The sequence below is a fragment of the Pelodiscus sinensis genome, chromosome 2 (assembly GCF_052426305.1).
Source record: "Pelodiscus sinensis isolate ZL-2025 chromosome 2, ASM5242630v1, whole genome shotgun sequence".
Classification (NCBI taxonomy): Eukaryota; Metazoa; Chordata; order Testudines; family Trionychidae; genus Pelodiscus; species Pelodiscus sinensis.
This window is the reverse complement of record NC_143053.1, coordinates 63,674,591-63,701,938: the sequence shown is the minus strand read 5'-3', so window position 1 is coordinate 63,701,938 and position 27,348 is coordinate 63,674,591. Positions and strand designations below refer to the sequence as shown.

Here is a 27,348-nt window from a genome sequence, read left to right as displayed (position 1 = left end):
TAATCCTGAGTTAAGGAGCATAATCTAAAACCCAGGTTGGAAAATTTTGCCCACAGTATTTATCAGAACTGTTGAAGCATCATTTTTTAAGAAATAGTCCTGTGTTTCTGCACTGAAGAAATGCTACGGATTCCATCTTGTTGAAGATTGGCTCTTTCACATGTAAATGGTGCTTCTCTGATGGGTAATGTCCATTTTTTTGTATCTGTTTGTTATGATGCGTTAATACTGTTGATACAATTTATAGTTTTTGTTAAACTGTCCTGTTAGTGAAACACAGATCCTTCATTACAGTCACTTTCACTGTTTACACACCAATAAATATTTCCCAGCTTAATCCAACCTTGCCTAGAGAATTCCTTTCTTTTTCAGATTAATTTCATTTTTATCACATCACCCAGGTTGTTTTTGTTTTTATTTTGGGTACTTAGCACTTGCAGTTGGGGAAGCTAACAGGATCCTTGAGCTACTTTGATTAGAGCTCAAAAATTCTACAATTTCACTTCAATTTGTCAAGCTGTGCAGTTGTAATACAAGCAAAAATTCCTTAGTTAGAAATGGATCCTATCCTTCAAGGAAAAATACTATTTACAGGTTAAAAAAAACTATTAAATTCTTTACTAATATCACAACCATAGCAATATTTACTTCATGGTTTCATTGCTGTACTAACTACAAATGGTCAGAATTTTTACCTCCGATCTTTGTTTTTACTGTTTGAATTTCTGTGGTTTAGCCTCGCTTCTGTAAGACATATATGAACCTATATTTTGAGAAAATAATGAAAATGTCCCCACCCTCACCCCGTTCCCCCTGCTTGAACTAAGGAAACAAAATCCTTTTTATTAAGTCTTTTGGAAGATTTGGAAAAAAAGTAGTGGTTCTCAACCGATATACCATTATGGGCTGCATATGTAACTCTTTATGTGGGCCACATCGACCTGTATGCCCCTAAAAAGGTCAGATAAGTTGCAGTTGTGTGCTAATTGCTGTGCGTGTTGAGAACCACTGAACTAGAGTGTGATATAAAGTGCACCACAAGGTTGCTTCCTATTGTTACAAAGTTCAGTTTAGTCTACTCGTATCTCTTTTAATTTCACATTGGATAGATTTCCCCCCCGCCCGCTTGTGTAGTAACACTGTAACTCTTAAAATCTCTTCAGGAGTAGAATTTGGTGCTCGAATGATAACAATTGACGGAAAACAGATAAAACTTCAGATATGGGATACGGTAAGAAAAATGAAAATGTTTTTTGCATATACATTTAAATGCATTTATTTTCTGTAAAGATTAAATATTCACTACACAGTTTCTTTAAATTTTTATTTTCAAAGCACTTTTTAAAAGTTTGTGCAGTTTCTTTTCTTAAATGAATTTAGCACTGTACCTTAAGATTTCCTGCACAAGCATTTTATTTTTGAAGGCCTTTACAGAAGAGACACACTGTGATAGCCTGTACCATTTTTATTTTGTAGAAAAATGTATTAATTTTAGTAATACTTGAAGGAGTTTTGCTTTTATTTTCTGTACACATTGAACAGGTTACTTACTTACTCTACCTTTAAAGATATGACAAGTGCACTTTCTATGGGGGGAGGTTTGTTTCCAGATCCCAATCTCTCTTTGAGTTAAGGAATTCTCCAAAGGTAACATGCTCATCCAATGTATAGTAAGAGGAAAGGATTCACTTGCCTCACTCTTTTCATAATCGTATATTGAAGAGCTCCTTCAGTATTCTGTCATCAAAAGGATGACGGATGGTACACAAAGTCTCAAGAAGTGGATGACTAAAACGATTTCACAAAATCTATCAAACAACAAAAATTTGGTAGCCTGGCTTTTCTGGAGTTGGGATGCATTTTTAAGTGATACTGATAATTTAAGGGCATATTTACTTTAGAGAAATCAGTTGGCATGTCTTTCTGTTGTTTAACATTCATTCAGTCACTGACCAAGTATGTTCATAATGGCTATACTGTAGCACCTGAAGGATGCCCATGATTTTTGCCCTGTGGCCCCCAGCACTGTTCCTTAGAGCAGTGTCTTCTGGGCAATTTACAGAATGCATTTTGAAAGGCCTCTGAGGCTATCAGATACAATGGAATGCAAACACTACAGGGCACTGGTTTTACTATACAGTTTGGACATCTCTTATCCAGCATCCTCAGGACCCGACCAGTCCCAAACCAGGGAATTTGCTGTACCAGAGAAAGTTCCCTTCCACAGCCCTCAGCTGCTGACTCTGCCAGCTGTGGGAGGGGGAGAGAATACCTCCATCCCCTGCGAGGCTGCCTGCTGGGTTGCTGGTCCTGCTGCTGCCCCGGCCAGACTGCCAGCAAGGCTCCAGCAGCCCACACTGCTGTGGGCTGGCTCTGGCCCTGGTCAGGTTGCTGGGGGCAGCCAAATGTTCAGGCTCCGGTCCCAGCTCCACAGCAGCCTGCAGGCTCTGCCCCACTTCCGTGGGCAGCCCAGGGCTCTGGCCCACCCTGCTGCCACCAGCCCCAGTCCCGCTGCCATGGGCTGCTGAAAATGCAGGCTCCTACCCCACGGCAGCATGCAGGCTCTGGCCTCAGTTCTGCAGGCTGCCTGAGGCTCTGTCTCCAGCCCTGCACTGCTATAGGCTGTCGCCGGCCCAATTCTGGGCTGCTGGTGCTGGCTGGACTTGGTCCCAGTTCCGCAGGCTGTAGGGAGCTGCTGGTGGCTGCTGCCGACTTCAGATCCCCTGCTGGAGGCTGCTCTTAGCCCCTGCCCTGTCCCACTGCTTCAGCCTGGCTCCTCCTGGATTGCCCTCCTGCCACTAGGCTACTAGGGTTCTTTGGTCGAGGAACATCCGTGGTCCTATCAGACCACGGATGTTGCTGGATCAGAGAATTCCGATTTTGGAAGGAGCAACCTGAGCAATATTTGTTCCTGTTACATATGGGAAGATGTGGCCGTTAAGAAGTTCATGTTTCCTTATTTGGTTTAAACTTTGTTGCATGTAAATATTTCCATCTTTAATGTTTGTTTTTTATATTCTCTTTGAAGTTTGTCAAAATACATAATTGCGTATAATGAATGTGTACTGGTCAGAGGTTTATTTTGTGGTCTCAGTGACTTAAAAATTATACTCACTTCAAGGTCCCATATTTTTCCTTTTTTTTTTTTTTTTTTTTTTTTTGTAAGAAAGAATTGATTTTAGAATCTTTGTTGTATTAAGTTGATTCGTCTGTTTTAATAAATCCCCTCTTGTTCTTGGAGCTTGTGAGTATCCTGTATTTTCAAATAAAAGCTTTCCAACTGAATAGTGTTGTACACATTTTTTACCTTTTTATTACCTAGCCTAACTATCACAAATGTCTTCATTCGAGGTATCCATAGTAGGATTTTTTTCTTAATGTACTTTCTGTATGTTTTGTGTTTATATGATAATGGCAGTGCTTGCATTGGCAGGTCAGTTACTCGATTACTAGTCTCTTAAAATCATTTAGCAAACTTTTTTTTTTTTTTTTTTAGTAATGTGAGATGAAGTTCTCCTTTCAGGAGACTAAGTTAACACACATATGAGAGTCTTCCTTTTGGATCAAGTTTGTGATTGATTGTCCTGTAAATATCTGCTTACAATTCTTCACTTATTTTGTGGTATTTTCTTCCTCTTTCTCTGGTAATACAGACTACCAGAAAGTGTTCTGCAGACCATAGGCCATAGCTCTGTTGCTTTGGACTCAGTCAAGTATATCTGCATGTGTCCCTATGTGGCCTTACAGTCAGCCTTCTGTGCAGCGCCTGGCTCAATCCTGTCCCCCACTAGACAGGATTGCCATGAGACAATGCTGCCATGTATCCTCTACAGTCCTTCTGAACCCCAATCCGTGACACCATCCCTCAAGATTTCTGTGCACCCCGCTATATCACTTCCATATCCCATGCCTCTAACCTGGTTCCTTGGACAAGGAGCTGTGATAACCACAGCTGACTGTTGGCTGGTCTGGTGCCACAGCAGACTTTTTTGGGAGAAAATTGGAACTTCGGCATTTCTTACGCAGAATGTATTTTCTGCACAGAAAAAAAAAATTGTTCAAGGGAGTACTCTAAAGTTCTGTGCTAGACAATACAAACTGATTATTCCTAGCCCTGGGTGATGGAGGAATTGTCCCAGATTGAGGTTTCATATGTGGAGGTTTAGGAACAAATTGGTAAACTAAATAGTATCAACTCACCAGGACCAAATGGCATTCACCCTAGAGTTCTGAAAAAACTCAAATGTGAAACTACTAACTGTGGTTTGTAGCCTATCCTTTAAAACATCTTTTGTATCAAATGACTGGAAGATAGCTAATGTGACGCCGGTCTTTTAAATGGGCTCCAGAGGTGATCTTGGCTAAAAGGGAAACCACGTCTTACTAATTTACTAAGACTTCTTTGAGGGGCATCAATAACCACGTGAACAAGGAGGATCCCGTGGATATTGTGTACCTAGATTTACATAAGAATGACTATACTGGGTCAGACCAAAGGTCCATCTAACCCAGTATCCTGTCGGCTGACAGTGGCCAATACAGATTCTCCAGAGGGAGGGACGCAACAGGTAATAATCGCATGATTCCTCTCTTGTCATCCATTTCCAGACAAACAAAGGCTAGGGACACCCATCCTCCATGAATCTAACAGGGTTCAAAAAAGAACTAGATAAAGTTCTAGTCTTCACAACATCCTCTGGCAAGGAGTTCCAGTGATTGACTGTGCGCTGAGTGATGAAAAACATCTTTTTATTTGTTTTAAAGCTGCTGCCTTTTAATTTCATTTGGTGACTCCTAGTTCTTATATTGTGGGAATAAGTAAATAACTGTTCTTTATTCACTTTTTCCTTACCAGTCATAATTTTATAGACCTCTATCATATCCCCCCTTAGTCTCCTCTTTTCTAAGCTGAAATGTCAAATCTTTTTAATCTCTCTTCATATGGGGCCTGTTCCAAACCCCTAATTATTTTTGTTGCCCTTTTTCTAAACCTTTTCCAATACCAATATATCTTTTTTGAGATGAGGTGACCACATCTGTACGCAGTGTTCAGGATGTGGGCATACCATGGTTTTATATAGAGGCAATAAGATATTCTCTGTCCCTTTTTTAATGATTCCTAACATTCTATTTGCTTTTTGACTGCCGCTGCATATTGTGGATGTTTTCAGTGAAGGTGTTTCCACTGTGACTCCCAAGATCTTTCTTTTGAATAGTTGTAGCTACATTAGTCCCCATCATATTGTATGTATACTTGGGATTATTTTTTCCAATGTGCATTACTTTACATTTATCAACATTAAATTTCAGTTGCCGTTTTTTTTTGCCCATCATTTAGTTTGGTGGGATCTTTTTCAAGCTCTTCACAGTCTGCTTTGGTCTTAACTATCTTGAGCAGAATCATCTGCAAATTTTGCCACCTCACTGTTTACCCCTTTCTCTAGATCAGGGGTCTCCAAACTACGGCCCGGGGGCCGGATGCGGCCCGCGAGGCCCTCTCATCCGGCCCGTGGAGACCTTTTTGGATTCAAAGGCAGAAGAAGTGAGATTGTTTCAAAACCCATTTGAAGCAGATGTGGCCAGTTGCCCAGATGAACTGCAGCTGGAAGTCATTGAGTTGCAAGCAAATGACCTCCTTAGGGACAAGTTCAAAATAGGACTGGTGGGTTTTTACCAGTTTTTGCCCAAGGAAGACTTTCCTAATGTCAAAAGTTTTGCATCAAGGTACCTTTCAATCTTTGCAACAACATACCTGTGTGAACAAACATTTTCAAGAATGAAATACGTGAAGAACAATTTGAGAACAAACTTGTCCGATGATAATCTCAGGTCACTGTTGATGTTAGGGACAACAAATCTAAAGCCAGAAATGTCTGCTATTTTGGCATCCAGGAAACAATTTCACCATTCACACTAATACAGGTGTTCATGTGTAGTGTATGAATGTGTTATTAAATAATAACTGAATAAAATAATATTAAATACATAATTAAAAACAACATCCATGTTTTGATTGTTTTTTATTTGGACCTCAAGTGTGTAGTCGGCCCCCGAACTGCTGTTTGATAGTTAATGCGGCCCTCGGGCTGAAAAGTTTGGAGACCCCTGCTCTAGATCATTTATAAATAAGTTGAATAGGGGATTGATCCCAGGACAGACTCTTGGGGGACCCCACTAGTTACCTCTCTCCACTCGGAAAATTTATCATTTATTGCTACTCTTTGTTTCCTGTTTTTTTTTTTAACCAGTTAACAGTCCTCGAAAGGAGCTTCCCTCTTATCCCATGACAACTTACTTGACTTAAGAGCCTTTGATGAGGGACCTCGTCAAAGGCTTTCTGGAAATCTAATATGCTATATCCACTGGATCCCCCTTGTCCACATGTTGTTGTCCCCCTCAAAGAACCCTAGCAGATTGACTTTCCCTCTACAAATAATGTTCATCTATGCGTCTGACAATTTTATTCTTTACTATAGTTTCAACTACATTGCCTGGTACTTATGTTTGACTTACCAGTCTGTAATTCCCAGGATCACCACTAAAGCCCTTTTTAAATATTGGCGTCACGTTTGCTATCTTCCAGTCATTAGGTATGGAAGCTGATTTAAAGGATAGGTTTAAACCACAGTGACTAGTTCCACAATTTCACATTTGAGTTCTAGCCTCTATTTGTCAGAGCCTGGAATGGATGATAGGGGTGAGATCACTTGATGATTACTTGTTCTGTTCATTCCCTGTGGGGCACCTACCATTGGCCATTGTTGGAAGACTAGATGGATCTTTGGGCTAGATAGATATTTGGTCTGACACAGTATGGCTGTTCTTATGGGTGGTGTTCCTTTGAGGAAGCTCTTAGTGCAATTAGGCAGTTTCAGTATTTTGGATACCGATAGAGGATTTATTACTAAAATTGGTCTGATAATTACTGATCTGGGCATGGGCAAGTGTGGATTCATTTGCATATAAAGCAGAGATTTCCCACCTGCTTTTTGAATTCTACAGTTCAGTGCAGTTCTTGCTTTGGAAGTGAAGTTCTCCATTCCTTATGCTGATGGAAATATCTTTCTGTCCTGTCTCAATGCAAAGGAGGCAAGGGGTATTTGCTTAATCCTATCACATTTGTCCAGAAGGGTTGAGGTGTGTTTTCCTCTGCCTTTTCATTTCTTTAGCTTTGGCTCAAGCAGAGACCTGGGGAGAGGGAGGAGATGTCTTTCCTGAGTACTATGCCCTGGTTTTCTAGGACACAGAACTGGTAGGCAACACTAGGGATCAGTTATTGATCCTGTGCTATTTAACAATCTTATTAACGAACTAGAAGATTACACAAAATCATCACTGAAGTGTGAAGATATGAAAATAGAAGAAGAAGAAGAAGAAGAATTGAAGAGGAAATAATACTGATTGAATGATCTAGAAAACTGCTACAAACAAACAATGTTTTAACAAGGACAAACGTAAATGTATACATCTAGGAATAAAGAATGTAGGCCCTGTTTACAAGATGGAGGACTCTGTCCTCAGAAGCAGTGGTTCTGAGAAGGATTTGGGAGAAGGTGGATAATCAGTTGAATATTATCGAATCTGGTCCTTGGATGAATAAATGGGAATTTTTACTAGTAGAGAAATTATTCCTCTATTTGGCACCAGAAGAACTGCAATTGGAATACTGATTCCAGTTGTGATGTCAGCAGTTCAAGAAAGATGTTGATAAATTGGAGAGGATTCAGAGAAGAGCCATGAAAATGATGACAGAATTGAAAACAGGCCTTATAACAATATATTCAAGGAGTTGAATCAATTTAATAAAGAGAATGTTATGGGATTACTTTATTATAATCTGTAGATATGTACCCGCTCCAGTGTCAACTCTGTTCACACATCTATGCAAGCCACATAATCACAGGACCTAACCACATACACCACCACTTAAGGATGTTAACTAGCAAATAATTTACTAGTTAGGTAGTGGATGGAATTTCCATTGACTAGTTGGTAGGTGCTTCCACAATTCTCCTTTGAATTCTTCCGCTGGGGCTCTTGTATCTTTGAAAGGAGGAATGCGGAACTCCGCGTGCAGCCCGGGGCTAGAGGGAAGTCCTGCTGACTCCAGGCTCCACTAGGGCACTTACTCTTTGAAATGCACAAGAGCTCCTGGGGGCTCTTGTGTATTTCAAAGCGGAAGCACCCTTAAGGAGCCTGGGGGTCTGCGGGGGACTCAGTAGCCCGCTGACCCCGGGCTCCAAGCTGTGCTGTCATTTTGAAATGCCACGAAGAGCCTGGGGAGCCCAGAGTCAGCTAGGGAGTCCCCAGCTGACCCTTGGCTCCACGCAGCACTGTGCTCTTCCCCCCCCCCCCCTTTGCTTTTGCTTATCAGATAGTCAACTAGTCCTTAACATCCTTACCACCACATCAAAGGCTCATATAACTGCACATCTACAAATGATATCTATGCTATCAAGTGCCAGCAATGCCCCTCTGCCATGTATATTGGCCAAACTGGACAGTCTGTATGACAAACGATTAATGAACACAAATCAGATGTTTGAAAAGGTAACACACAGAAAACTGTTGGGGAACATTTTAACTTGCCCTGGCACTTATTAATGATCTCAAAGTTTCCATATTGTTACAAAACAATTTCAAAAGCCAGCATGAAAGGGAAGCTGCAGAGCTTAATTTCACTTGCAAGTTTAATACTTACAATAGAGGGGTAAACAAAGACCTTAGCTGGATTGTCTATTACATTCCACATCCTAATGATATAAAAAGCCAAACACAAAGTACAATGGTACTTAGAACCTTCTCTCTGTATCATTTAGCATGGAAACACTAATTGACTATTCTTTTCCTATGTTTTCCCCTCCTTTCCATTCCCTCCCTACCCCTCTCTTTCTCTGCTATTTGGAACATCAACCTCATAAATTCCATTCATCTGAAGAAGTGGGTTGTGCCATGATATCATCTAAATTTTTTGTTAGTCTCTAAGGTGCTACAGGACTATTATTTAAGTTTTTTATATTGGAGACTAACACAGCTACCTCTCTGAAACTTTTGTACGTGCGAAAAAATATTTAATAATGGTTTCTTCAGTGTAGTAGGTAAAGGTATACTGTGATCCAGTGTCTTGGAGCTGAAGTTAGACAACATTTTAAGTAGTCATTGGAACAATTATCAGGGTTCTTGGTGGATTCTCCATCACTAACTATTTTAAAATAAAGATGGGATGTTTCTTTAATATGCTCTTGGAATTATATTGGGAAAATTCAGTGGCTGTGCTGTACAGAAGCTGGGACTAGTGGTCCTCTCTGAGCTTAGACTCCATGCACAGTGGTGAATTTGACCCTAAAAGACTGGCTGTACTTTTGACACACAATACATTTGTCAGAAATAATTTATTTTTATTGTTAATAGCTTTTGAAACTTTTAGTAAGTAACCTACATTTCTCCTTCAAGTGGTGTCCCTGTGGGTGCTCCACTCGTGTTGGTGCAGCCTCACACCAATGATTGGAGATTTTTAGTCTGGCGGTGCCTTCCCAAGTCACACAAGCTCAGTCGCTGTTTCGCATTGTTTACGTCTGTTAGCTGTGTGCACAGCACAGGTCCCTTTAGTTCCTTTTCTACCATCCTCAGCAGAAGACGGAATTTCAAGCAATGCTCTCTTCACTAGAAAAAGATAGAAAAATTAATTAGTTATTTGGTAGCTTTTAGTATTCTTAGCTGTTAGTTCTAGTTCACTTTTCTTTTTTAAAAAAAGTTTCTCCTAATTTTTTTTTCTTCAAGTTCTTCATACCCCAGTTTCTTCAACGTACCAGGATCCCCTGGTTCTTCTTCGAGGATGTCCCCGTGGGTGCTCCACTGTTGGTGCTGGGCTTGCCCTTGCGCCAGAGAATGGAGCCCAGCACCAAGAGTGGAGCACCCACAGGGACACCAGCTCGAAGAACGACAGTTACTGCACCAAGGTGAGTAACTTCGCTTTTTTAAAAATGTGACTCCTGCAGAGACTCAATGCTTGCCTCAGAGGAGCATGCCTCATGTAAAAACTGCCTCGGTGAAGGCCATGTGGTGCAGAAATGTCCACACTGTCAGAGTATGACTGCCAGAGCCAGAAAAGACCGAGATGAGGCTTAAAAATTTTTTATGGGAGAAATCTCTCCAACCGCCAGATGCAAAAGACTATGGCACCTTCAGATTCTCTACATTTGAGGAAAAGGGCCAACTCATCCTATATGCGGGGTTCACGTAGGTCCTGAGTCTTTCTGGTACGGTCCCTACCAGCCGTGCCATCAGCATTCCCTGCTGCGTGCTCCCCAGTGCCACTTACCTGCAGCACAAAAGTGGAAAATGGCATTGGAAGGAGCCATGTCAAATGTAAGAGGAAGGCTACCCCCTCTGCATCGTCAGCACTAGCACTGACAAATGCTGATATGCAGCTCCTACCAGTGCCGATAAGACACGCCGGCACCACCACAATCTTCAGACTCCCAGCACGGAGGCATGCACTGATACCACAAGCACCAAAGCCGAGTGTGCAGAAGACGACAGTCTCAGTGCTGAACACCACAACCACCAGTGTCAATAGATAATATGCTGCCACGTACTCCTATGCTTGAAGACTCTAGTCCTCATAGGTGCTCCTCTGCGAAAATGTCATTCTCCCCTACTCCGCCTTCTCTGGGCACCAGAGGTGTTGAAGGATTGCCAGGTACTGGTCCCAGCTGCCCCTGCCCAGACCCCTCCCCCCCACGAGTACCCTGTCCCTTGTCCTCACCAGCACTGTCCCCAGCACCCTGGCCCTGGCCGCAGCACCCTGGCCCTTCCCTTGACAAATCTAGGGGTTCCTTGAAATTCTGAAAAGGGTTCCATGGCCAAATAAAATTGGGAAATACTGCTCCAGACTGTCAGTCACAAATCAGTTTGGAATTGGGAGTCCACCATAGAAAGGTGTGGTGATGCAGTTTTTTTCAATTACAGACTGATTTGGCTACCCCTCTGAAACATTTCTTACTAGCATTTTACTTTGAGAGTTTGAGAACTATTCACTCACCGGGATAAACAAAATTGTGTCATGGAACTTCTGAGCTTAGAACGAAGGACAGAATTGTAAAACTTTGTATCTTGTCTGTGATGAAGATAAACGTTTAACACCATACTTCAAGTAGCAGTTTTAAACTTTGTAAAGATGTATGTAAAGATGCACTCCACCTGAAGAGGAGCTAAAGTTCTGTTTGTTACAGTTATTGCAAGAAAGGATTTTAAAAAATAATTAATACTTTTCATATTGTGGAGGGAGATGTTTGTTTGTATGTTGATTCCTTCTCCCTCCTCCCTCCCCCCCCCCCCCAAAAAAAAAAAACCCTTATGGTTACGCACAGGCTTTGAATAAACCAGTTTCTTAAGTTACTGGTTAGCCTGGAAGGTCATAATGTTACTTGAGAAACCCATGTATGTCACAGCAAAACTGTGCTAACAATGTATTCTTAACAATGTGGGAGTTGATATTGTTTTTCCTTTAAAGATTTAATATTATAAACTCTTTTGTAGAGTAGATATGTCATTCTTTCTAGAGAAATCTTTTTACATGATTTGAAAAGGGCATTTCCAGGAAGAAGAAAAGTCTATTGAATGGGAGTTATGCTCACTTGATCTCAGGGAACTATCTGGCAGAAGACTCTCTTTTGATAAAATATCATGTATGCTTAATTTTTGTTTGTATTTTTCAAAAATCATCATCTTAAGTTGTGACAATATTTAACTACCTGTAGGGCCTTTTCTACTTAAATGATCGTATGTACTAATCATTCTCAGTAGTCATTTCTGACATCACTAGAAAACACATTGTATTGTGTGGCTCATAATTGGAGATGAATGTTTCACATCTCAGTACTTATAACATGGTTGTCAGATGCTGGTGAGCATTTCTTCTGGGAAATGGGGGACGGGAAGTCAGGGTCTGTTGCAGTGCATTTCTACATCTTCCAGGAGCTGAATCTTCATTAGGCCTACTCTTCTGTCTATTGAACTTGTTTAACTTTCTGTAAATTGTTTTCTTACTGTACAAGTGAGTAAATACATTTTATTAGTTCTCTTGTCCTGAAGAATTTAATACTGTTACTGTTACATATGCAAAAATGGATCTTTCCAAATAGAAATAGTATAGATGATGCTTCTCTGAAAGCTGTATGGCAACATTTCCAAGGGGTGAGCAACACTTTGGACTGCAAAAGAGAGGGGTTGCCATAAATATGAATTATTGGTCCACATCTCTTGTGCTGGAAGACCTTTGTAACAGAAATTCTTATCTACAATAAAAGAGAAACTGCCTAATTTATGCAGAATCTCTGGTGTTTTATTCACCAGTGGGTATGAAGATGACTTTTACATCCTGTTGCCTTTTGACAAGCATTATATATCAAATACAAAGGAAACTGATTAAGTGTAGAGCAGAATGATATGAAATTAAATTTCAAACCATTTTCTGTTTTTCATAATAAAATGATTACTGAAAGAATTCCATCTGAAGACTGTTGAAAGCTGGCAGTAGTTTATGATATAACGGATAAAATCTGCATCCTTGGCCTTCCAACAACCTTTACACCAGCAGATGGTGGGCGTAAAGATGTCATTCATCATTTATTTACAATGGGCTTTATTTATTCTAGTGTCAACAGCTGCCCCAGGGAGTGGGTTATTGAATTCAAATGTGAAGCTCTGGGTTATTTGCTTCCTTTCAAATTTGTCTTCAGAGCTTAGTTGCTAGGAGTCCATTCTGTGCTCTAATAATGATTCATGTATTGTGAAGCCATTCAGTAAATTGGGTTGTCAGGGATTGCCAAAAAAGGTTTAGAGGTCTTGTTCCTGATCTTTCTCTCTCTCTCTTTTTTTTAATTAATGGCATTTTGCTGTAGTCATCTTCTTATATGTGACTTTTCTTTCCAGAACTAGTGAGGTTTTGTTCCCAACCTCTTTCTCTGCCCCCCCCCCCAAAAAAAAGCCCCCACCCCTTCAATGTAAGTAATAAATTGGTAGCTTTTGTCACAGATAGTAATTTAGTAAATAACTGAACTTTATTTTCCTACAGGCAGGGCAGGAGTCCTTCCGTTCCATCACAAGGTCATACTACAGAGGGGCAGCAGGTGCTTTACTAGTATATGACATTACAAGGTAAGTAACTTAGAGAAGGACATCAGAACTATTTTAGAATGTACAATTAAACTTTTTTGTAGAAATGTTAGTCATTTAGATGTCTGAGTAAAATAAACACCATGTGAAAACTATGGTAAACAGTGTATTGATGTCTCATGGTTGAACTGTTCAAAAGTCAAGAAATGTCAAGAAAGCCAAGTTGAACCTTGCCTCTGTACAGTATAGTGTCTGTGTGTATCCATTATAAAGTCAGCCTGTATACCGCCTTGCATCTGATGCTTCTGAAGTGCTAACATTCACCGCTGCTCCTGGCTCAAAAAATGTGTAGGTGGGCTTGAGTTCAGGATTAAAGCAATAGTGCACAAATATTGCAAAGTGTACAGAAGACTTCCCTTTGCACCTTCAGCCTAGAGTCCTTGTCGTGGTTCATGCATGATCTCATTATACTTCTTCACTACTTGTCCAGCTTTCACTCACTTACAAACTAACATGTAAAAAGTACAATGTGATTTTTTTTTTTTTTCAAAGGTTCAAAACTGCTGACTTAAAACAAATTTAATCAGAACAGGTAGCAGCTTTCTCAACAAGGTCAACCGTGAAAGCTCTTATTACCCAGAATGTTGCAGGTATAGAGGCTGCAGGTTAATCAAATATTCTGGTTTACTGAGAGTTTACCATTGGAAAGAATTAGAATACAATAAACTGAATAAAGTATAAAATAGTATATGGGTACTCACCAATCGAGCACTGCACATTGGTTGATTTCTTGAAGAATTTAGGTCTATACAAGTAAAGTTTTCTATACAGTATCTTATGGCACTACATATCACTTTGAGCAACATGTGGCATCACTAAAAATATACCTAGCATTAAAACTATACTGAACATAATACAATGTTTCTTTGATTCTTTGATTTGATACAGGATCTTGACATACTTCAAGGTCATCCTTATCAACATCAATTATCATGGTAGATGCAGACGCTGTAGGAGATTTGGCTGAATCTGTAATGACGCACCTAGAAGCTGTTTGTTTGAATAAATCTCTGGTTTCAGTGTGCTTTATTTGTCTTCTGCCTCTTTTGCATAAAAGTAGAGTGCAGATTATGCAATTGCATAATGTGCTGGGCAGTATACTAATTCTAGTTACTAGATTGAATATTTGCAAAGGTGAAAGTAAGCCAGTGCGTAGATCTCTGTAAATCCGCAGATATCTGCTTTCTATTTGCAGGTATCTGTAGCTCATTTTTGTGGCTACAGATGCAGATACCAATTTTGTATCCACGCAGTTCTCTACCAGTGTGCTCCTGTGCAGCACAGTGGTAAGAGACTAGCCTGCTTCAGCCATCCTGTCCGGCTCTGCTGCTCAGGTGGCTAGGCAATGCGGTCCCCAACCATCCCCAGGGATTTGGCATCTGGGTAATGCAGTGACAGCACTCGAGCCCCAAGCTCCTACATTCCCCTCCCCCCAATCCCTGCACTGAGCTCCCTGCAATCCATCCCACACTTAAATTTCCTTACAAATACTGTCCTATTGCAATCCCCTGCCCTGTAAGAAATTTACTTTCATCCCTGAATATTTGTATTGGGATATATCAGAAATGGCAATTGAGCTTATGGGTTAATTGAGACACAGATAACAGAGCTTTTATTCTATTTCCATACTAAATTTAATCTTTTGGAACATCAGTTGTACATCTGTGCAAAAAGAGTTGTAAGAGGGTTTTTTGTTGTTTTTTGTTTTGTTTATTTTATAATGGACCAAGCCTCTTTAGGAAAAACTGTTTCCGTGGGGTTTTTTAGTATAAGGAGAATGAAGACTATGTACAATTTTTATTTTTTTCTTAAAGTAAACCTTTTTTACTTCAACTTCCTAAAATATATCTTCTTTTAGGCAATGAATAAACCTGGAAAATTGAGCACCTGAAAGTGGGAGGGTCAGAAAGAGAAAATTTCCAGTAATTGCTATTGTATCTACTGCATTAATGTGTGTTTTGTGTTTTTAAAGTCTGAATTACTATTTAGTTCATTTAGAAAAATTCTTTACAATGTGTGGTTCCTTTTATTGATTTACTCTTAAAGAAAGTTAGTCATGGAATCCACAGTTACATTTCTCAAAGAATTCTGTTTGGTTACTTAGCAAATTTGCTGTTTTTAGATGAAGACAACTACAATTTTGTCCTTGCTTCTCTGTTTACTACTACTACTACTACTACCCTTTCCTCCGGGGGAATTCTAACTGTCAGCAGGCAAGTTCCAGAGCTCAATGAGTTCACTGCTTGAGTCATGAGGTGGAGCTTCGCAGACAGCTGGTCTTGTAACTGGCATTCTGAACCTTGCATGCTGACTCTCTCTGCCAATAAAAAAGCATCAAAAACTCTTGAATGCTGAACTTGAACTGTCTTTGAACCTTTCTATCACCCACCTCCTTCACCTTACTCCCGTAAGATAACATCCTAGCAAGCAGACAGAAGTAAAGATGTGGTTAAAACCTCCCATACTGCTAGACTATGTCTAGACTGCAAAGAAAAGTCAGAAAAAGATATGCAAATTGCGGTTCACAATTTGCGTGGGGGGTTTCTTTTTTTTGTTTTGTTTTTGTTTTTTGAAAGAGGCTTTTTCGAAATTTGGCCCGTCTACATGGGGCCAAATGTCAGTAAAAACCTTCTCTGTCGGAACATCCCGTATTCCTCATACAATGAGGAATACAGGGATGCCGAAAGAATGCGTCTTTTTCAGAAACTGTTCCAAAAAAGTGGACACGTTCCTTGGATGCAGCAGAGCTCTGCAGTGTAAACATAGCCCTCGTGGCAAAGACAAGGAAGAGGGGGGCGTGGCAAATAGTGGATCTTGCAGCAAAAGCAAGTAGCGCAGCCTGTGGTATAACTCGAACCAGAAATCATCTTTAAAAGTACATAAATGAATAACACAATCAATACATATATATTAATTCAATAAACATTTTCTTCATTCCTTTTTTTAAGGAATTTCAAACTCTTACAAAACATGTATTATTTTTTTTCTAATGCAGGGGTACATGTCTCAGGATATGGGTGAAATCTTGGTTCCATAAAGTCAGTGGAAGCTTTACTATTGACTTCATTGGGGACAGAATTTTGCCCTTCATATCTTAAGTGTCCCAGAATATATTAACTTTGATTTTACTTACAGTATATTGGCTTGTCTGTGAATTTAATGTGTGAAACAATAACTAAAGAAAAATCTCTGGGTGGATAGTATTTGGGCAAATACTTTTCTGTCTTGAAGAACTGCTCTTAATTTTCGTTTTTGTTCAAACTCAGGAGAGACACTTTCAATCACTTGACAACCTGGTTAGAAGATGCTCGCCAGCATTCCAATTCCAACATGGTTATTATGCTTATTGGAAATAAAAGGTAAAAACAAATCTTTATGAAATAGAAGCTAATGAGTTTGCAGATAAAGCCTTATGATCTGCTGGCTTGGTAATAGTTTGCTGAGATTTTTTATTCTTTTGTAATCACTGTTGATAATTTAAATAATTTCTAATCTTTAATGAACATAAAGATTTTTCAGTGCACAAAAAATGTCCTCTTTTAAATAGGCTGGATTTAATCAGCCTCATACATGGCTGAGCAATATTAAACTCCTACTCTGGCTAGATCATTCAGAAGAAATTTTGATTTAATGGCTTTTTATGAAAGTTTGGGTGGGGTGAAAAAGCATTTTTGTATAAAATTCAAAATTCAGACTATATGATTGACTTCATAAGAACAAGTATCAGAGGGGTAGCCGTGTTAGTCTGAATCTGCAAAAGCGGTGAGGAGTCCTGTGGCACCTTATAGACTAACTGAAGTGTTGGAGCATAAGCTTTCGTGGGCAAAGATCCACTTCGTCAGATGCGTGTCATGACGAAGTGGGTCTTTGCCCATGAAAGCTTATGCTCCGACACTTCAGTTAGTCTATAAGGTGCCACAGGACTCCTCGCCGCTTTCATAAGAACATTTATTGTGTTTTTAAAAAAAAAAAAATTAAAGATAAGCACACTGTACAAAAGGAAGTGTGTTCAGTAAGTGAAACAAAAGTAGATCTTGTTTTTAAAATCTTTTGCATCTATAAACTAGTTGAAATATAGAAAAATGTTTGCAACAGACTGACACACTGCTTATTTAGACCAATGGCTTCTTGAGTCTGTCCTCAGATACTGATACTTTTTATCATGCCTACTTGCATTTTCAACACCTATCCTATTAATTTTCAGCCAAAATAATCCAAATATACTAACAATGCTTTCTTGATTTTGATATGGTTAAACAGATGTGTAAGTCTTAAAAAATGGCAATTATTAAATAAATTAACTCATCTTGAGTTTTCTACCATTTTGATACAGTGAACTGAGAGTTAGCAAACACATTTTTTGCTAATAATCTGGAACTTCAATTTCAACTAATAAAGGAGAAAGTAGTAGTTCAGATGTTAAGTGATCTGTCAGCTATGTTACTGCTGCCTTTTACTGTTCTGAGCTTCAACTTGTTTCTATGCCTGAGCAATTCTATGAAGGTACCAGATGTAATAGTGATTTTGTAACATGGAAACCTGTCTACTCACAATCTGGCTCATTCATCTAATATTTTTCCATAAAATCTTATTTCACGATAAAGAACTTTTAACATGCTCTGAAGTTAAGTAGTTGTGAAATCTAGCTAAATTGCATATCATCTGGAAAAAAAACCTGTATGGTTAAATGACAATTCTCCATTGGCCAGTGAAATGGATTGAATAGTCAAACTGGCAAAAGTTAATACTCCTTCTGAATGAAATGTTCAAACTATACGTGTTTTACTTAAATGAGTGATCTCATGATCTCTGGTCATATGAACTAAAATGTGGCAGTGACGAAAACAGTTTCTCTTGGCAAATTAGATCTGCATTGTGTATACTGGAGATATACACACCACACCAATTTGCAACATAGAATTTCTCTTTGTCCAGCCATGTTAGTAGAAAGACAGATGATGTATGTGGTAGGCTGCAATTTCATTCACATAAAATATCTGGGAGTATCTGGCAAAAAAATTATACGGTGCAGGTTATCATACTTTTCTTAATAATTTCCACATAATCCCCAATCTTTTCCCAGCCATTCCATAGCTGGGACCCTGCTTCTGTCACCTTATATAAATGAAATGGAAGCTATATAAAAGTTCAGCTCCCTGCTGTTCTAGTTATAGGACCTCCAAAACTACCTACTTGGGCCTCTTCAAATCCCTTTTCCAGTCTATTTTATCTAATAACCATATATTTCCATACCAAGGAACTGCACTAGACATCTGCCTTGTGTTTTATGTACTGGGTTGCAATATTATAAATCCCCTGATGTACATCATTGGATTACTGACCTGTTGATGGGAAGGTGAAGAAAACCATCCTATCCTAGCCAGTCTTGACAACCCCTCCATGGGGTCTGGGAATCAACAGCCCTAGTCACAGCACACAATCTGGGAAGTCCTGGCAGCGGGCTAGGGGCTTCTTCAAGCAGGTTGGTGCAGTCCCCCGCCAGGGATCCCGCTTTAGTAAGTTAACTGGGGTTTTATATCCCTGGTACAGAAATCTCATAACCTTGTTGCTTTACAGCGTGATGAGATTTTTAAAATTAATTTAGAAAGCTACAATCCTAAAATAAAAGGAGCAGTTATCTTCAAGAGACAATGTTTCTAATTTTTCTTAATATTTCCCAATGCTTTAAAGGAAAATATACAGCAAGCTGAAATGTATGTACTATACACCAGCAGTGGTTTTATTTCTTGAATTCTGGCATTGGGAAAGATTACTTAAGATATGCAAGTGTTCCTAATACCATAATTCAATATATTGCTTAAATTGCTGTTTCATTATAAATGTTTGATCAAATATATACAAATACTATAGCCAAAATAAGATTGTGCAGTGAAAACTACATTGTTATAACTGCACAGTAATAAAGCACCAGAACAATACAAGTCCTATCACTTAATTCTTTCAAAAGAAAAAATATGGAAGATCATTCTAGTATACTGTTCTGAGAAAACCAAATACTTTAAATCACTGGGATGGATAGGTAGAAAGAAAAGTGCAACCTTGGGTACCAGAAGATACAGACAAGACTTTACTTCAAAAAAATAAAGTTCAGAAATAGTGGGTTTGGAGTGGATTCATCCTTCTGCTTACCCTAGTTTTAAACTGGTGCAAATGCATTACAATTAATGGAGTTGTACTAGTTTAAAACTGGCATACCACCATCCTGGGTCAGTCCTTTTTAAGATTATGAAAAGGAAATTATAGTGGCTCAGACTTACTATCCAGCATTTCTTCTCTTTACCCCGTTCTCCTCCCTAGTCCACAGATTTTAGGAAATATTCCTTTTAGTAAAGGGAATAAGTAGAATTTTTGGGGAGTAACCCTGACATCTCATTAGGAAGTTGAAAACAAGCCAACTCATTGAGTTAAAGAGAATTTTCTGTTTTTATGATTTTATATCACACACACTCTGACACACAGGTAGGTATGTAATATCAAGGCAGCAACCTGTTCTATCAGATATTTGCATGAATATTTGAAATGGTTACATAAATTTAGAGCTTTGTTCTCCGTTAGTGTTTTAGCACATACATTGTAAAAATACCTTAAAATATCCTACACTTTTGGATAGGAGTCTGCAGATCTCAGACTCTACATATGCAAATTAGTCCACACCTCAAGATTGTCAGGGCTGCTATTTCAAATCTTCCAAATCAAGTACCCTGCCAACTTGCCCCAAGCTTTCAGGGTCAAATGTTTAATATAATGAAATTAAGTTTATTTTCTTACGTTATAGTCATTATATAATATCTTTAGTATTTTATACATTCAGCTACAGGCTTAGTAAATATACTTTGCCAAATTGCACAGTCAAAATTATTATGTTCACTTAAGACAATCAGAATACCAGATACCTGTCTTGTGATGCATAATGGACGTGCAGTGGGTGTGATTTCAAAGTAAGCCTGTAAATAAAATCTGGTATGCATTGTGTTCATCAAAATTGTCATGGTAAAGTCAGTACATCAGTAACATTACCCAACGGAAGACCACTACAAGATCTTACCTTTTTAAATTGGTGTTCTGTATACAGTTAACTATTTTACTTGAAACACTTTGCAAATATGTATTTTGGGTGCATAATTTAGGTACAGTTTTTTAAAAGTGTAACCTGTCCTATCCAAAATGAAAGAAATAAGAATGGACTGGAAATAAAGACATCACTCTGTGCACAGAACAAAATCCAAGTTCTTAGGAATGAAATGGCCACAGTCATTGCAATTACCTTATGTAAATACTCTTATTTCCTTATCTACAATAATTTTTCATCTAGACTTCTTAGAAGTGGTTTTGTAAACATTCCGATTCATTTGTCTGTTGTTAATGAGACTTGGGTGTTATAAAAATCAAAGTTTAATGCAACCTAGAAATATTTGGAAATGTTTCTCTCTATTATTTGTAATTTTTTTGTCTGACTAGAACCTCTTTTGCTGCATTTACAATTCCCACATGGCAGTGTTATGTTCATCACTTGAGCCATCAGTGCTTGCTAGCCAGAAAATGGGACTGAGTTATCCCTTTTTTTAATTTCACAAAAAGTCTCTCCTTTTGTATAAATGCATTTTTTAATCAGTTTAAATTTCTGGAGCATCGATTGATGCTATATTTGAGAGGAGAGATTCTTGCTTCCAGTATTAGTTCTCCAAAGTTAGTGTCTGTGCATGCATTTTTCCCCATAGTTTCCTTCTGGAAGCTGGTTCGTTAGGGTTCATACTATAGTTAAAGGCAGGGTCAAAAATCACTTTATTACTGCAAACAAGTATGGTATGACTATCTCTTATCATATCACTGCTGCATATCTGACTTCAGGTAAAAATTCTGATGAATAGATATAAATAGCACCCCGGATGAAAGCCATGTGAGCTATGTCTCTAAAGAGAACTGCAGTTAGAGTCATTTTACTTGGCCAGGTAGGTAATTGTGTCTCTTGTTTGGTCATCACAGTGACTTAGAATCTAGAAGAGAAGTGAGAAAAGAAGAAGGTGAAGCATTTGCACGGGAACATGGACTTATTTTTATGGAGACATCTGCCAAAACTGCTTCTAATGTCGAGGAGGTAACTACACTTAGTTTTTCTTTATTAAACCTTTTAATTCAAGTGTTGGCTTTAAGCTTTAGCACACCTCCCTGCTCCTTTATACAAAAAGTTTTTGAATCTGATTTTATTCACCCTTTTAGAAATGTCTTGAACCTTACTCTTTATTTTTCTTTTTTTTAAATCTGAAACCTAGTATAGTAAAATGTAGTGGACACATCAGACTGAGTAAACTGCTGATATTACAGTGTTAAATTTCCTTCTATATTACCTTTCTACAGAGTGTTATGAATGTAGTTTGCCATGTGCCTCTTACTCAAGTTTTTGTTAGCAAAACCTTGGGTCACCAGATGAAATTAATAGGCAGAATGTTTAATACAAACAAGAGTAGTAAGACCTTTGGTTTTTGTTGTTGTTGTTGTTTTGGGGCTTTTTTTTGCAACTCAAAGCTAATCTGTGGAACTCATTGCCATGGGATGTAGTAATGGTGGTCAAAAGTATAACTGGCTTAGGAAAAGATCCAACAGTGGCTAATAGCCAAGATAATCAAGGATACAACTTCATGCTGGGGAAGCCCTAAACCTCAGATGACCAGAATCTGGTAATGGAAGATAGGGGTGGATTACTCTATACTTCGCATAATCAGTATTTTCCCCCTGCATCTGTGATACAGGCCACTTTTGGAGACAAGATACTGGGCAAGATGAGCTATGCTCAGAGTCTTCTATTCTAGTATGTGTTTCTGACAGTTTAGTCTGATTCTTTTTGGGGGGGAAGGAGGGGCACTTTTCATATAGTGTTCACTTTTGATAATAGGTTTTTTTCCCCCATTAACTTATCTATTATTGAAAGGAAAAACAAGGTAAAACTAGAAAGAAGCTGGAAGGAGAACTCATAGTTGAGGCGTAGGGCTTTCATGTAGTCAGAAGTAGTACAGTTCTGTCTAGGGAAATTGAATACTAGCTTTTTTAGCTACCATAAGAGATTAATTCTCTCTGCCTCCTGGGAGGGATCCATGCATTCTATAAGCCAAGTTCACATCTAGTGTCACTAAACAGGATCCCAGACTGGTAAATGTTTCCTGAGGGCTAAGGCACATGTATTCACCAAGATAAATTTTAAATTTACTGAAACTTTCACACTGGCACAACTTTGCCTGTGAAACTTTAGGTGAATTTGTTTTCACAGTGGCATAGTTGAGGAGGAAATGGGAGGGTGAGTGTTAAATCAGGTTTATAACCGAAGACTTGCATCAGCCTTAACTAAGACAGCATCTCTTCATAGTATGCAGGTATAGAGGATTTGTATCCCAAGATAAGGAAATTTTGTAATGTATTTACCTCATTAGTGAAAAGACTTTCTGAAAAGCCAAGAAAAAATGGGGAAGCACTGACTAGAAGAATATAGAGGAAGCAGCGTGACAGAGATTTTTCTCCACCCCCCACATAGTTAATTTTTCAAAAAATTTTGGGGTAGTGAGCATGTTAATAATTATCCAGGAAATCCAGACTCAGTTGCTAGTAATATAATGGATGAAATATTAAGAGTTCAATAAGCCTTTGGAGCAGCGTTTCTGAAAGTGCGTTCCGTGGCACACCGGTGTGCTGCGAGGCAGTTGGAGGTATGCCACAGAGAACAGAGTTCAAAATGGCTGCCCTTAAAAGGGCAGTGCCTTCTCTCCTGGTAAAAGGGCAAACTGTTTGGTCTGTTTTGCTTAACTTCTTTTCCCCATCCTTTTTTGTTTGTTTGTTTTGCTTAACAACTTTTCCCTGGGGGCTGCTGCTGCTTTTTTTTTTTTTTTTTTTTTTTTTTTTTGGTCAACAACTTTCCCTTGGGAATGGCCGTCTTTAAAGTGGCAAGACTCCTTTGTTTGTTTTTTTGCTCACCAAAAAAATCCTTGTTGTTCTCAATTTAAAAAAATTGTTTGGTGTTCCTCGGTCTTAAAAAGTTTAAGAAACGCTGCTCTGGAGGATAACAGCACTATGAACAATAAACAACATGTATTCATAAAATATACACGTCTCACTTTTTTAAACAGAATCAGACTATTAATGGTCCATAGTGAATTCAGTAAATTATCTCAGAAATAGTACCTGAAATGTCGTCTTTGTGACTTGGATGCGAGTAAGAATATCTTTTCTATCTAGAACAAAAAGTGTCTGAAGGACAAATAATTATAGTTGTAAGTTGTAATACGTCAAATTGAGAGGAGGAATCTAGTGGAGCATCAGGGTTGGGTCCAATCTTTATTAATGGACTCAGTCAACCTGTAGGTGGCGGGGGGCGGGAGATAACACTGCACAAGAAACTCAGTCATCTCCTAGTTATCCTTTTGTGCATCTGAAATAGAGAAGGAAAAATGCCAGGGAGTGAGCCCACCGTTCCCTCATTCCATTCCTATACCTCTGAGTTGGAGGCTGCACACAAGTGAGAAACAAACAAACAACCCCTCACTGACATGGCCCCTGATTGAGAAGAAGAAAGACCTTCCCCTTGTACATCAGGGCCTAGGGAGGCCAGCCTAGTAGATTTTTGTGTGCTCCAGCCGTGCGGTGGTATAGCGGGGGAGGAGGGGCTGGAGTGCCACTACAGGCTCCCCAGTGCTGGGGTGGGAGGGGAGGCTGAGCCTGGGGGGCTGGATCCGGGCAAGCTGGGGGCCACATCTGGCCCCCTGGCCTGAAGTTCCCCACTCCTGCTTTATCCCAACCATATCTGGTTCCTTCTACTTCTAGATTCTCTAGAGAAGTGATTATCTCTCTGTATGTCTACACTTGCACCTTAGTTTAAACTAGGGATGCAAATGCAGGCATTCGAAATCGCTAATGAAGCGGGGATTTAAATATCCCATGCTTCATTAGCATGATCTCACCAGCTAGTTCAAATCACAGCAGATTTGAACCAGGAAGTGGGCGCCGGGACGTGTTAGTTGGAACAAACCCCCTTGGTTTGAACTAATGTTACTCCTCTTTTTTTGAGTAACGGGGTAAAAAAAGCAAAGCATTATGAAATAGGAAAGCTTTGCTGTATTTCCTAAGAGGTAGGTAAAGAATACTCTTTAATAACTGTACTAACTTGAGGTATCTTGAACAGAAAATTATCAAAGGACCTAGAGAAGGTAAAACTATAAGCAGGAAATAACTATGAGCTTGGGCTTATGAAACACAAGATGATGGATATGGGGAAAAAAAAGAGGGAAATGCTTCAAGCATGATTCTGAAAGAAGGCTAGGTGAGATGTGAACACAAGTCAAATTTTATTTTTACATTGAAGGATGGGTAGGCAGTGCTGTTTTGAGCTGCATAGGAGAAGGTATCACGTTGTGAAGTGACGTGAATAATGGCTTTCCATAAAACACTGAGGTTACACTTACCAACATAGTATCCAGTCACTAACAAAAAGATGTCAAGAAATTGGAGGGTGTCCAAAAAGAGGGTATTTCTGGCCTGGAGGGATTAATTTATGATGAAGGAATTATAAAGAACTAGAGGGACAAGGTCCTGTAAGACTCAAAGCTCTCATTGACTTCAGTTGACTTCACAACTAAATAAAATCGTTTACAGTATTTGAAGATGATCCAGTTAGAATTAATAAGATGAAACAAAGCAAAAGTAATGTGGACCAAATATCAGGAATGATTATCTTAATGGTACATGCTAATGCGTTAGTATATGTATTTCCTGGAACAATTCTCAATTGTTAGGGAGACGGATGGATTGACCTAATAGATTTGCCATATTTAACAATTTGAGTTCCTGGATTGTTACAGTAATGTTTAATATTTCCAAATTAACTCACATCAAATAAGTTTCAAAACAGATTTATACACTTCCCTTTCCACTTTTTTGTACATCAGAAACCTTGTCCAAATGAGTATTGAACCAAGGTGTGTTTTTACCTTATTAATCATGAATAAGCCAAGAACTTTTACAGCCTTTGCAGCAGGGGAACCTCAAGTCCCGGGGTCAGATGTGCCCCCTGGATTGTCTGGATCCGGCCTCCCGAGGCTCAGAGTCCCCCTGCATTGGGGAATCCATGCTGGAACTCCAGCCCGCCTGCTAACCCACCATGGAGCTGGAGCACACAAAATCTACTAGGCTGGACCCCTCCTAGGCTTTGGTGTGCTAGGGGAATGTGGGGAGTATCTTTCTCAGTCAGGGTGCCATGTTAGTGAGGGTTAGGTTTTTTTTTTTGTTTGGTTTTTGCTTCTCACTTGTGTGCAGCCCCAAATTATTTTTCTGTGCGTCAGTGGCCCCCGATCCAAAAAAGGTTCCCTACCCCTGCCCTACAGAAATGGTTCACAATCTTTTCCATGTAGGTGGCCTCCTGCCTTCTATCCCATCCCATTTTTTTGAATATGGAAAGAAATGGGTAGTTGCAACCTGTAGGAACCCAAGTCTTAGTGCAGTAAGCATTCAAAATAAAGTCCACAAGCTATGCATTTATGTAGTTGATATTTATATAAATCATACATTTAAGAAATATTTAAAGCAGCATGAGCTCTTTCCAACCCATTAGACCCTTTTTTTGTATCCCAGTTCATGGAAGCTTTTTGCTTTTTAAACTTGCATTGTATTTTTTACAGACCTTAGCTCAATGTAACATGCAAAAAAAATTGTTTTAAATTGAGGGAGGAAGGCACAAAAAGTATCCTAGGAAGCTGGCAAGAGGGATTGCTATTTTATAATGGCAGGTATGGAAATGCACAGTTTGTCTATTGTACTAATGCACTAGTTGTTTGTCTAGTTATAAAGCTAAGGATATATTTGTTTTCCCTTTTTTTAGGGAAAGAAAAATAAATGTACTCTAATGCCACATTGTATAGTTGGGTGTTAAAATGTGGATCTTTAACTTTTCCTTCCTTGCACATGCATTAAACTGGATCTTTAAATTCTTGATTGAATTACCTTAGAGATATATTGCAATGTACAAAAGAGTAACATTTAACTTCAACCTATATATTTTTGAGTGAGCACTGTAGAGCTGTAATCTTGAGTTAGTGTGGCATTATGCATTTAAACAATAGGTGGCAATAAAATTTTGGATAAAAGGAACACCAGGTTGAGTAGTTAGTGTTGGCTGTACATAGCAGTAGTCTCATTTGAATGGCAAGCAGCATAATCCATTGCTCTAGGAATAAGGGAAATCTGATTACATTTCCTGGTCTGCTACTGACCTGCTGTGTGATCTTGGGAAAGTTGCTTAATCTCTTGTGTGCTTCAGTTTCCCCATATGTAAAAAAAGATATTGCTTTACCCTGCTTTGAACTTCTTAGAAAGCTATAGGTGGAAAGTGTTTTATCAGAGTTAAATATCCTCTCTTTTAAAAGGTAAAGCAACAAACTCCTAGCATCTAACTCTGGAGATGTCCGGTTCTAGTTTCCATTATACTGTAGGACAATAAATGAACTATTCATCCGATATTAGTACCGTCCTGAAGTTAAACATGAGTTAGTTACTGCTGATGCGTTAGATGAGAGTAACATTTGATACTGTATAGATGTAATTGATTCCTCCTAGAGTATATAGGAGTGTTGATGATAAACTATGAGGAACCCAGTGTCCAATGGGAATAGAATTTAAAGGCAAAATGATTTTCAGTATGGATGTTGACATCTCCCAAAGTAAAGGATTGTTACTCTTTTGGGGGTGTTAAGAAGTTAATATTTAAAATTGGCTTAAGGGATAGGGGTGGACCTTGAGTTCCAAGCAGTGTCAGTCAAATATAACTCAACTTTTCAGAGGTGGTTTGTATTCCACTAATAAGATGTTACTAGGATCAAGTGTCCTGGTATGTCTACACCAGGGTGGACAATAATTTTTGCCCAGGGCCACTTCAAAAAATTTTTGAAGTAGCCTTGGGCCACCCCAGAAGGGGCGGAGCCTAAACAGGAAGGGGCAGGGCCTAAATGGGAAGGGGGGGTACCTCACCCCCAAACCATGATAGATCTGGGGGTAGGGGAGCCCTTTTGCCCCTCCTTCGCACTAGATGCCCATGCTCTGGAAGAGGCTTGTAATGCTCCCCCACTCCCAGGCCAATCAGGGGTGGGGGAGCATGGGAAGCCTCCTCCTGCCCTG

At 39.2% G+C, this 27,348-nt stretch overlaps 1 protein-coding gene across 3 annotated transcripts in view; it reads left to right on the top strand.

Annotated features, from left to right (window-relative positions):
- RAB2A (RAB2A, member RAS oncogene family) overlaps positions 1 to 27,348 on the top strand; it is a 59,520-nt gene that overhangs the window by 19,197 nt on the left and 12,975 nt on the right. For 2 of the 3 annotated variants that reach the window (XM_089776248.1, XM_006113633.5), the window contains exons 3-6: positions 1,164 to 1,231; positions 13,079 to 13,161; positions 16,446 to 16,538; positions 21,184 to 21,295. In XM_089776248.1, the coding sequence (XP_089632374.1) occupies positions 1,184 to 1,231; positions 13,079 to 13,161; positions 16,446 to 16,538; positions 21,184 to 21,295 (336 nt within the window). In that variant the 5' untranslated portion in view covers positions 1,164 to 1,183. Of the gene's footprint in view, positions 1 to 56; positions 185 to 1,163; positions 1,232 to 13,078; positions 13,162 to 16,445; positions 16,539 to 21,183; positions 21,296 to 27,348 lie in introns of all 3 variants that reach the window. The other variant, XM_075920649.2, reaches the window with a different exon arrangement.